Here is a 12,738-nt window from a genome sequence, read left to right on the forward strand (position 1 = left end):
AATTAGTCATGTCATCCTCCACAAGGATAGTATGCAGGTCATTTTTATGGAAACTAATTTCATCCCAGACCACTTCTCAAAACAAGAAAGGATCCATTTGAAATTCCTAACATGATCCAAAGAAGCATTTAAAAGAGAATGGTGTCATCTACATATTGCTGACTAACAACACCACCAGGATAACATGAGGAAGTAAGCCATCAATTAAATTGTGTTGAAAAGCTTTAGCAAGCATCTTAGAAAAGACATAAAAAACCAAGTTAAAAAGCAATGGGGACAAAGGGTCTCCTTGTTTTAAACCTTTACCACCAACAAAATAAGGACCATTTGTATCATTGATCCTAACCCAAAAAGAAATTTGGAATAAAGTACTACAAATCCAACCAATCCATTTACTATCACCTCTAGATGTGAGCATTTCCCCAAGTAAATCCCAACTCACTCTATTATAGGCTTTCTCATAGTCTAGTTTCAACACCAGACCACTGGCACCAGTTTTATGAATCTCACCGGCTTCCGGTAGAATGGTGAATTGGCCATTGGGAAGGGTCAATCTCCACAAGCCCCAGCCACTCTTTGATCATCCTCCAAACCCTCAATGTAAACCGACACTTGAAGAAAAGGTGGGCGACAGACTCGTACTCATGCTTGCATAACGGGAAAAGCCCACAATCCTGCCAAACTTGTCGTTCCAGACGATCACCCATCCACACCCTGTTTTGGATAGTAAGCCAAGCAAAAAAATGACCATTGAAGGAGCCCACACTTTCCAAACGACCTTGTTCATGGGGGTGAGGATAGCTCCCAAGAATTGAGGCGTGTATGTCGCTGCCGCCGAGTCTTCACCGTTAGAAGAGAACTTCCAATTAACAGAGTCATCAACATCCTCGTTCAATGGAACATGAGTAAGTTGAGACCAAAGCTCAACAAATTCGGCGACATGGTTCCAAGAGAGACTGTTTCTCATGTCAATCACTTTGATCCACGCATTGCCTTTCATGGTGTCGCCGACTTTCCAATTCTTGCACTCGGAGGCTTTAAAAATGAGTGGGGCGATGTCTTTTGGCTTGTGCCCATGCAGCCATGGGCCGTCTCAAAACAGTGTCCTCTTCCCATTGCCAATGGTGATGGTGGTGAGATAATAGAAAAGGTATGTGTTCTTCTTGTCGCACGGGTAGCCCGTCCCGACCCAAATCTTTATGTGATCCTTTCATTCTAGCCAGAGCCACCACATACGAAGCACCCTTGCAAATTTCTTGAGATTAAACCAAGGCCCCTAAGATGGTTAAGCCTACAAGCAGTCTCCTAGTTAACCTTGCACTTCCTGCCCGTCACCTTATTGGCCCCTGCCCCAAAGAAACAATATTTCAATCTTGTTGATACTTTTGAGGGCAGGTGAGGGGACGACAAGAAACATGATGTGGTGGATCGTCTGTGAGGTGAGGACCAATTTGACGATCGGCCCGTGACCCGCCGAAGTGATGCCCAATCCCTCCCAGGAACAAGCTTCAATACCACTTTGTCCCTAAGGTACTCATAGTCGATCCACTTGAGTTGCCAAACTGAGAGTGTCAGGCCAAGGTACCGCATGGGAAAAGTAGCATGCATGGCGGGTAGCCCCTCAACGATACTATCCAAGTCCAATGCCCACACCATATAGGCACAAACGAGCTCTTGTGAAAATTTGTTTGCAGCCCCGTCACATCACCGAACTCCTGTAGGATATGAGCAAGGTTCTGGATTTCTTCTTTGATTGGCGCAATGAAAACAGTTGCGTTGTCGGCATATAGAGATGTCCTGATGATAGCTCGACGTCCTCAGATTTTATGGATGAGACGAAGTCGTCGAGGATTTGTTGCAGCGGGTTGATGGCTATGACAAACAACAACGACGTAAGCGTATCTCCTTGCCTAAGACCGCGACCATGTGCAATGGGATAGGTTGGCACACCATTGAGAAGAACCCTCGATGAAGCTAAGTAGGGCCGCAATCCAATCACTAAATCTACTAAGGAAGCCTCTTCTTTGAAGAATGTCAAATACGTACTCCCAACGCACCGAGTCAAAAGCTTTCCGATTGTGAAGCTTGAAGAGAAGGGAGAGGGTTTTGTTTCCGTGGAGCCGATGGGCAAGGTTCCTCGCGTACATAAAGTTGTCGTGGATACTTCTCTTCTTGATGAAAGCACTAAGAGAGTTGGAGACAATTGCATTCATGTGTGGTGAAAGTCTAACGGCAAGCATCTTAGCAATGGAATGAATAAGACTAATAGACCTAAAATCGATGAAAATAAGCATGGAACAAATTCGAAAAGCTAATAGAAAATCCACCACAAGGCGGATAAGAGGAGAAGATTACTCAAACCCATTGCACCCGCGATCGTCCAAAGCCAAGTTTTATCTTTTATTTCATCCCTGGGGCAACAAGAGTATAGAAAACCCGTTATGCTCTTTTCAAATCTCCCAAGCAATAAGCATCATATACACTGCAAAGTGCTTAGAGAGGTGATTATAAATAAGCACCGATGCTTAAGAAAGAAACTATTCATTTTCACAGTTGTGGATCCCAAGCCAAATGAAAACCTCCATCCAAGTTGTACCCGTGAATTGTCATTGGTATATGATATATGAGGCGCACCGCGAACTCTTGGAATTGCTTACAAAGAGGACAAATGTCACATAATGGAAAAGTGGCTAGTCTGGTTCGGGAATAAAGCAAGGACCAGCGTTCAGTTTTTCACGGATCATAGCCATCTTCAAAATAGTGGATGTCAGGTTCACATCGGGTTTTGTAACTTTCATAACCGTTCAAGATATTGGATACCTGCTAATTTCATTTTTAAGAAAAAGAATCTCCGACATCCACATATTGGCCCAAGTGACCTTATCAACCTGCCCATAGGAGATCAATAGCAAGTTGAATTGCATATTTCAGAAGAAAATGTTATGTTCATACAATGCAAGAGCCAACAGGGATGCACAAGAGCAGTGCATCACACACCAGATAAGATGGACAGACATGAACTTCCAAAAAAAAACTATTCAAACCATTCCACCACTTTGCTAGCACCTTTAAATCCATGAAAGCCTCATGTTTCTTCTGAATGTAGGCCACTCATACTCCCTGAGAACAGATCCGGGCAACTGCTACTCTGTCAGGTCTCAACTTCTTTAGGAGGTTGCGCTAACGGTAATAGCACGTCATTTTCTCATGTTTCTGCGAGCAATTCAGATATCACAGAGCAACAAAGTCCGTATTGGCCATTTACACTGCAGTATCATTAGCAGCACCAAGGTGATCATCACCTCCACGCCAACCAGATGACAGAAGCTCCTCCCACTGCAACATGGCAGACAATAGCCCTTGGAGCATTGACGAGCTCGTCGCGCAGATCATGTCTTGCAACGTGGTTCTGAACATGAGCCGCCTCCATCTGTAAGTCTGTAGAGGGTCCGCAGCACGAGGCTTTGCCAAAGGATGCTTCTTTCGTGCATGCCTGCAGAGTTCTCTGTATGTACCACTGTATGAGCAGCCATCTTGCATGCAGCTCCTCCTGTTTCTGTTTAGCTGCTCCCGAGCAGGCTCAACCAGTGTATATCCCTTAACCTCACCACGGCAAAGAGGGCATGTGAGCACTATGGAGCCTGGATCATCACCGCTTCCTGGGCTTCTGCATGACTCTATAAGCTGGTCGAGACAATTTGAGTGGAGGAAGCTGGTTCCACATACATATGGACGGCAGCCTTTGTCATGAGATGAACAGAGTAGAAGGACAGCATCATGCGGGCATTCGATGCAGACTGGACAGATCGCGTCTTTCCATGCACATTTCTCCGTTGCTGCTAATGTTGGCTCCTGGGTAGCAACTCTCTTGAAACTACAATGGCTGAAGGGCCTCAAATAACGCGTTGATCTGAGCTCACCAGACGAATATTTCATGCTCCTTGAATTTTTGGCCATCTTGAAGACTGCAAGTGCAAGATCAGCATGCTTAGCGTATCAATTCCTACAAAGTCTAATACAAGAAAATTCACATTGTCCATTGCACAAATAAAAATTAAAAAGAACCGGCTGACTGTAGGGTGAAAAGGGTGTTGTTAAAGGTTCTTTTTTGCTCCACTCTTCATATAAATAAATGAACTAGAGATCTGATTGATGGTTGATATATGAAAGGGCAACACATGATGCTGTGAAGAAATTAAATGGTTGATGTCACCCCCTTTTACTGTTTTACCCTGATAATTTTCCCTACGGGTGTATAAGGAACTATACAGTCTGATTCTAGCTATATGAAAGGGCAACACAAGATGCTGCGAAGAAATTAAATGGTGGATGTCACCCATTTTTGCTGTTTTACCCTGATATTTTCCCTACACGTGTACAAGTAAATGTAAAGTCTGATTCTAGATATATGAAAGGGCAACACAAGATGCTGTGGAGAAATTAAATGGTTAATGTCACAAACTTTTGCTGTTTTACCCTGATATTTTTCCTACAGGTGTATAAGGTACTATATACAATCTGTTTCAAGAATCTCAAAGTCTTATAAGAAGTGGAGAAATTAAATGGTTGTCACCAACTTTTGCTGTTTTAATACCCTAATATTTTTCCTACGGGTGTATAAGGTACTCCCCCTGTAAAGAAATATAAGAGCGTTTAGATCACTAGAGTAGTGATCTAAACCCAGAGGGAGTACTATACAGTTTGATTCAACAATCTCAAACTCTTATAAGAAGTGGAGAAATTAAAATGGTTGTCACCAACTTTTGCTGTTTTAATACCCCAATATTTTTCCTACGGGTGTATAAGGTACTCCCTCTGTAAAGAAATATAAGAGTGTTTAGATCACTAAAGTAGTGATCTAAACGTTCTTATATTTCTTTACGGAGGGAGTACTATACAGTTTGATTCAACAATCCCAAACTCTTATAAGAAGTGGAGAAATTAAAATGGTTAATGTCACCAGCTTTTGCTGTTTTACCCTGATAGTTTTCCTATGGGTGTATAAGGTACTACAACAGCTGATTCAAGAATCTCGAACTCTTATAAGAAGTCTAACATCATATGCTGACCACAAATTCAAGGGAACATGTTAGTGCTAAACTTTGAATCATTTGCTTTAGTCAGCACAAGTTCCACTGGAAATTGCATGCCCACTATAAGATCGACCAGAAGAATCAAACAGAGTACCAGATATGCTTTGTTCTCTTTATAATAGAGATCCATAATTGTTTTCATCACATAAAGATAGTAAAAGACAACTTTGATGTTCCTAGTAGTCCAAGAAAAAAGATAACTATGACACATGCGATTGCTATTGCAGGTGTGGCATTTCAACCAGACAAAATATAAGAAAAAGATCAGTTCCCTCAAACCTTCACTAGCATATGTGTCGAATGTTAGATATCTTCGCACACGATGGAACTTACAGGAATGGAAACTGTACAGATTAAGATCAAAATCATATAGCACACAAAGGGATTCTACTTAAAGTTAAAGATGGATTGTACTACGAAATCTACATTGCTAACAATATCACAGACGTAGTGTCTGTCCAAGTTCCTAAAACAATCTTATTTGCAATAACCGAACACAATCCGTACACTTTGCAGCACAGGCGGGTTTTACAGTGTCAAATCTTAATGCTATTCGATGTTTTGGGGGTAAAACAGCACCCAAAAATCGTAACTTGAGGACACCTGATACGCATCTAAGAAACGCTAAACACTTGTTTTCAACGAAAGAAACACTGAACACTTGTTTTGAACAAAAGAAACACCAAACACTTGTTCAACAGAAGACACACCAAACACTTGTTTTCAGCAAAGGAAACACCAAACACTTGTTTTGAACCAAAGAAACACCCAACGCCAGTTCCCTTGCCCAACGCAGGCAAACAACAGAGCGGCGTCACCAGATCAAGGGGCAAACAAGATAAACAAGACAGAAAAGCAACCTTGCCCCAGTGAAGCTGAAGGCGGTAGGCAGTAAGGAGGCGAGAGGGCCGATTTGAGCCGGGGAGATTCAAAAACTTACCACCCGTGCCTCGATTCTCCGAGGAGAGAAGCAACGGCCGCGCGGCGGGCGCGGCGTCGGAGGCGGAGGCGGCGACGGCGGGGAGGGAAGTCGCCTCCCTGGGCGAGAGGCCGAGAATTCGGTCGGGTTTGCGGAGCGCGGCGGTGGAGCTTTTGAGCCGGGGTACGGGTGCCTCCTGTCTGTCCAGGGAGGAGGAAGGGGAGTCGACAGAAATGTGGTGGCTAGGGCCCTAGCGGTGGTGGTGGCTTTGACCCTCTGGAGCGACAAGGAGACGAGGTGGGCTTGTCAAAACCTAGCACGGCCCAAGGCTCAGGAACGCGCTGTTAGACGGGCTGGCCCATTTAGGCTTACCATTTCACCGGTTTTAATTCATAAAGTGTGGTTGTCTCGATTTTTTTAATAAAGTGTGGGCGTTCCTCAAAAATAAAATATTCCTCTTGTCCTAAAAAAACAGGAAGCTTCCAGAAGATTTTTTTCCTTTTCTGCGCATTTTCTCTTTTGCTTTATATCGGGTTTTTTTAATTGAAAAACTCTTCAAATTGCCCGACTGATTCCCACGTTCTATAAGCCACCCCGAGGGATCGACACATGACGTGTGGGCCCTACGCACTGCCCGTCTAGCGAACCTTATCCCCTTCCTCTCGCAAGCAATCGTCTTCCTCTGATTCCTCTGGATCAAGAAACCAGCTTTCCTCTCTCTCCCCACGTCCTCTCCTTGCTCTCTTCTCTCCCCCAGGGCCTCCACTCTACGCATGCCCTCTACCCACCCGTCCAGCGGACCTGCTGTTGCTGCAAGGGCCGCCGCTAAGTGTTGGGGAACGCATTAATTTCAAAAAAATTCCTACGCACACGCAAGATCCATCTAGGTGATGCATAGCAACGAGCGGGGAGAGTGTGTCCACGTACCCTCGTAGACCGAAAGCGGAAGCGTTATGTAACGCGGTTGATGTAGTCGAACGTCTTCGCGATACAACCGATCAAGTACCGAACGCACGGCACCTCCACGATCTGCACACGTTCAGCTCGGTGACGTCCCTCGTACTCTTGATCCAGCTGAGGCCGAGGGAGAGTTTCGTCAGCACGACGGCGTGGTGACGGTGATGATGAAGTTACCGGCGCAGGGCTTCGCCTAAGCACTGCAACGATATGACCGAGGTGGAAATCTGTGGAGGGGGCATCGCACACGGCTAAGATCAACTTTGATGTCTTCTAGGGTGCCCCCTCCCCACGTATGTAAAGGAGGGAGGGGGAGGTCGGCTGGCCCTCATAGGCGCGCCAAGGGGGGAGGAATCCTCCTCCTAGTAGGAGTAGGACTCCCCCCTTTCCTAATCCTACTAGGAGAAGAAGGAAGGAGGGGGAAAGAGAAGGAAGGAGGGGGAGCCGCCCCTCCCCCTAGTCCAATTAGGACTAGGCCCATGGGTATTCAAAGAATTCATACTAACAACATTAGCATCCCCAAAACTTGGGGGACTAAACATATCATCTTCATCAAACATAGCATCCCTAAACTTGTGGCTTTGCATATCATTAGCATCATGGATATTCAAAGAATTCATACTAATAACATTGCAATCATGCTCATCATTCACATATTTTATGCCAAGCATTCTATGTAATTCTTCTTCTAGTACTTGAGCACAATTTTCCTTCCCATCATTTTCATGAAAGATATTAAAAAGATGAAGCATATGAGGCACCCTCAATTCCATTTTTTTGTAGTTTTCTTTTATAGACTAAACTAGTGATAAAACAAGAAAATAAAAGATTCGATTGCAAGATCTAAAGATATACCTTCAAGCACTCACCTCCCCGGCAACGGCACCAGAAAAGAGCTTGATGTCTACTACGCAACCTTCTTCTTGTAGACGTTGTGGGCCTCCAAGTGCAGAGGTTTGTAGGACAGTAGCAAATTTCCCTCAAGTGGATGACCTAAGGTTTATCAATCTGTGGGAGGTGTAGGATGAAGATAGTCTCTCTCAAACAACCCTGCAACCAAATAACAAAGAGTCTCTTGTGTCCCCAACACACCCAATACAATGTTAAATTGTATAGGTGCACTAGTTCGGCGAAGAGATGGTGATACAAGTGCAATATGGATGGTAGATATAGGTTTTTGTAATCTGAAAAATATAAAAACAGCAAGGTAACAAGTGGTAAAAGTGAGCGTAAATGGTATTGCAATGCTAGGAAACAAGGCCTAGGGTTCATACTTTCACTAGTGCAAGTTCTCTCAACAATAATAACATAATTGGATCATATAACTATCCCTCAACATGCAACAAAGAGTCACTCCAAAGTCACTAATAGCAGAGAACAAACGAAGAGATTGTTGTAGGGTACGAAACCACCTCAAAGTTATTCTTTCGGATCGATCTATCATAGAGTTCGTACTAGAATAACACCTTAAGACACAAATCAACCAAAACCCTAATGTCACCTAGATACTCCAATGTCACCTCAAGTATCCGTGGGTATGATTATACGATATGCGTCAAACAATCTCAGATTCATCTATTCAAACCAACACAAAGTACTTCAAAGAGTGCCCCAAAGTTTCTACCGGAGAGTCAAGACGAAAACGTGTGCCAACCCCTATGCATAAGTTCACGAGGTCATGGAACCCGCAAGTTGATCACCAAAACATACATCAAGTAGATCCTGTGATATCCCATTGTCACCACAGATAAGCACATGCAGGACATACATCAAGTGTTCTCAAATCCTTAAAGACTCAATCCGATAAGATAACTTCAAATGGAAAACTCAATCCATTACAAGAGAGTAGAGGGGGAGAAACATCATAAGATCCAACTATAATAGCAAAGCTCGCGATACATCAAGATCGTGCCAAATCAAGAACACGAGAGAGAGAGATCAAATACATAGCTACTGGTACATACCCTCAGCCCCGAGGGTGAACTACTCCCTCCTCGTCATGGAGAGCGCCGGGATGATGAAGATGGCCACCGGTGAGGGTTACCCCCTCCGGCAGGGTGCCGGAATAGGGTCCCGATTGGTTTTTGGTGGCTACAGAGGCTTGCGGCGGCGGAACTCCCAATCTATTCTGTTCCATGATGTTTTTAGGGTATATGGACATATATAGGCGAAAGAAGTCGGTCAGGGGAGCCACGAGGGGCCCACGAGGGTGGGGGCACGCCCAGGGGGGTAGGGCGCGCCTCCCTGCCTCGTGGCTTCCTCGAAGCTTTCCTGACGTCTACTCCAAGTCTCCTGGATTGCTTCCGTTCCAAAAATAACTCTCCCGAAGGTTTCATTCCATTTGGACTCCGTTTGATATTCCTTTTCTTCGAAACACTGAAATAGGCAAGAAAACAACAATTTGGGCTGGGTCTCCGGTTAATAGGTTAGTCCCAAAAATAATATAAAAGTGTATAATAAAGCCCATTAAACATCCAAAACAGAATATATAATAGCATGAATACTTCATAAATTATAGATACGTTGGAGACGTATCAGCATCCCCAAGCTTAATTCCTGCTCGTCCTCGAGTAGGTAAATGATAAAAGAAATAATTTATGAAGTGTGAATGCTAGCAGGTGCACAAGTTTGATCAATGATAATTTCAATCACCTTTTCTAGCATCATCATATGTCATAACAGTAGCTCATCTCATAAAACTTTTCATGATCAAGTAACAAACTATTCACATGTTAAAGTATAGATCATAAACTTTCTTGAAAACTAACAACCCATGTTATTAGTCATCAAACAATTACAATTCATCTTATTTTCAGGAAGAGTCTATGTCAGAGCTTTGATTCAGCAAACTTCACATACTCAACTATCATTTAGTCTTTCACAATTGCTAACACTCACGCGATATTTATGGGTTCAAAGTTTTAATCAGACATAGAGAAAGATAGGGGCTTATAGATTCGCCTCCCAACCTGTTACCTCAAGGGTAACGTCAACAATAATAGTTCATGATGCCTTACATCCAATTGGATATATATATAAGGATCTTTCCAACACAATGTGCTTGCCAAAGGATAAAATGTAAAAAGGAAAGGTGAAGATCACCATGACTCTTGCATAAGGTATAAAACAAGAATAAAAGATAGGCCCTTCGCAGAGGGAAGCAGAGGTTGTCATGCGCTTTTATAGTTGGATGCACAAAATCTTAATGCGAAAGAACGTCACTTTATATTGCCACTTGTGATAGGGACCTTTATTATGCAGTCCGTCGCTTTTATTGCTTCCACATCACAAGATCGTATAAAGCTTATTTTCTCCACACTAATAGATCATACATATTTAGAGAGAAATTTTTATTGCATGCACCAATGACAACTTACTTGAAGGATCTTACTCAATCCATAGGTAGGTATGGTGGACTCTAATGGCAATACTGGTTTAGGGGATGTTTGGAAGCACAAGTAGTATCTCTACTTGGTGCAAAGAATTGGCTAGCATGAGGGAGAAAGGCAAGCTCAACATGTTGGATGATCCATGACAATATACTTTATTTCAGATATAAGAAAACATAACCCATTACGTTGTCTTCCTTGTCCAACATCAACCTTTTAGCATGTCATATTTTAATGAGTGCTCACAATTACAAAAGATGTCCAAGATAGTATATTTATATGTGAAATCTCTCTTCCCTCAATATTCTTTCATGAATTGTTCAAGTGACCAATACAATGTTTGCTAACCTTCAATAAATTTACCACCTCTACTTCTTATATGTGAAGTAATTACTCCCCATGAGATAAGCATATGAAACATATATAATTTCAGATTTATTATATTCAATTCATTCAACCATTTGCTCATAGGATATAAGTGAAGCACGTGAATGAATAACAAACTACTCCGAAAGATATAAGTGAAGATCAATAAGTAGTTAAATAATTATGTAGCTATGTGAAGACTCTCTCTCATTTAAGAATTTCAGATCTTGATATTTTATTCAAACAGCAAGCAAAACAAAATAAAATGACATTTCAAGGATATCACTCATCATGTGAAGAAGCAAAAACTTAGGCTCAACCGATACTAACCGATAATTGTTGAAGAAGAAAGGTGGGATGCCTACCGGGGCATCCCCAAGCTTAGATGCTTGAGACTTCTTGAAATATTATCTTGGGGTGCCTTGGGCATCCCCAAGCTTGAGCTTTTCTGTCTCCTTAATTCCTCTCATATCACGGTGTAACGCCCACGATGCAGCTATATCTCCCACGTGTCGAGGCACGACTTAGAGGCATAACCGCATTGTGGTTTTGTCGCAAGAAGGGTCATCTTCACACAATCCCATGTAATGAACAAGAAAGGGATAACGAGAGTTGGCTTACAATCGCCACTTCACACAATACATAAATATAATTCATACATCATCCAAAATCCATACATAGACCGACTACGGTCAAATCCAAATGAAAAGAAGATAACCCCAAATGCTAGATCCCCGATCGTCCCAACTGGGCTCCACTACTGATCATCAGGAAAAGAAACATAGTAACGACCACGTTCCTCATCGAACTCCCACTTGAGCTCGGTTGCGTCATCTGCACTGGCATCATCGGCACCTGCAACTGTTTTTGGTAGAATCTGTGAGTCACGAGGACTCAGCAATCTCACACCCGTGAGATCAAGACTATTTAAGCTTATAGGAAAAGGATGGTGTAATGAGGTGGAGCTGCAGCAGGTACTAAGCATATATGGTGGATAACATACGCAAGTGAGAGCGAGAAGAGAAGCAACGCAATGGTCGCGAAGCTAGAAATGATTAAGAAGTGATCCTGAAACTACTTACGTTCATGCATAACTCAAACCGTGTTCACTTCCCGGACTCCGCCGAGAAGAGACCATCACGGCTACACACACGGTTGATGTATTTTAATTAAGTCAAGTGACAAGTTCTCTACAACCGGACATTAACAAATTCCCATCTGCCTCATAACCGCGGGCACGGCTTTCGAAAGATAATACCCTGCAGGGGTGTCCCAACTTAGCCCATGATAAGCTCTCACGGTTAACGAAGGATAAACCTTCTCCCGAGAAGACCCGATCAGTCTCAGAATCCCGGTTTACAAGACATTTCGACAATGGTAAAACAAGACCAGCAAGACCACCCGCTGTGCCGACAAATCCCGATAGGAGCTGCACATATCTCGTTCTCAGGGCACACCGGATAAGCTAAGCGTACAGGTACCAACGTAACCCAAGTTGCCAAGGGACGGTCCCGCACGGTGCTCTAGTTTGGACCAACACTCGGAGGAGCACTGGCCCGGGGGTTAAAATAAAGATGACCCTCGGGCTCGCGAAAACCCAAGGGAAAAGGCTTAGGTGGCAAATGGTAAAACCAAGGTTGGGCCTTGCTGGAGGAGTTTTATTCAAGGCGAACTGTCAAGGGGATCCCATAAATCACCCAACCGCGTAAGGAACGCAAACTCAAGGAACATAATACCGGTATGACGGAAACTAGGGCGGCAAGAGTGGAACAAAACACCAGGCATAAGGCCGAGCCTTCCACCCTTTACCAAATATATAGATGCATTAATTAAATAAGAGATATTGTGATATTCCAAAATATCCATGTTCCAACATGGAACCAACTTCAACTTCACCTGCAACTAGCAACGCTATAAGAAGGCTGAGCAAAAGTGGTAACTTAGCCAAACAACGGTTTGCTAGGAAAGGATGGTTAGAGGCTTGACATGGCAATATGGGAGGCATGATATAGCA

The 12,738-nt window shown here is 43.3% G+C and overlaps 1 protein-coding gene across 1 annotated transcript; it reads right to left on the reverse strand.

Moving 5' to 3' along the window:
• Positions 1 to 2,904: 2,904 nt before the first annotated feature.
• Positions 2,905 to 6,255, reverse strand: LOC123121707 (uncharacterized). The gene is made up of 2 exons (XM_044541725.1): positions 6,034 to 6,255; positions 2,905 to 3,965 (listed from the first exon to the last, which is right to left on the reverse strand). The coding sequence occupies exon 2, from the start codon at positions 3,955 to 3,957 to the stop codon at positions 3,262 to 3,264; it is 696 nt and encodes a 231-aa protein (XP_044397660.1). The 5' UTR covers positions 3,958 to 3,965; positions 6,034 to 6,255; the 3' UTR covers positions 2,905 to 3,261.
• Between the last annotated feature and the right edge of the window lie 6,483 nt (positions 6,256 to 12,738).

Source organism: Triticum aestivum, chromosome 5D (assembly GCF_018294505.1).
Source record: "Triticum aestivum cultivar Chinese Spring chromosome 5D, IWGSC CS RefSeq v2.1, whole genome shotgun sequence".
Taxonomy (NCBI): domain Eukaryota; kingdom Viridiplantae; phylum Streptophyta; class Magnoliopsida; order Poales; family Poaceae; genus Triticum; species Triticum aestivum.

Coding starts and splice junctions, on each gene's coding strand:
- LOC123121707 (XM_044541725.1), bottom strand. CDS start 3,957: ATGGCCAAAAATTCAAGGAGCATGAAATATTCGTCTGGTGAGCTCAGA.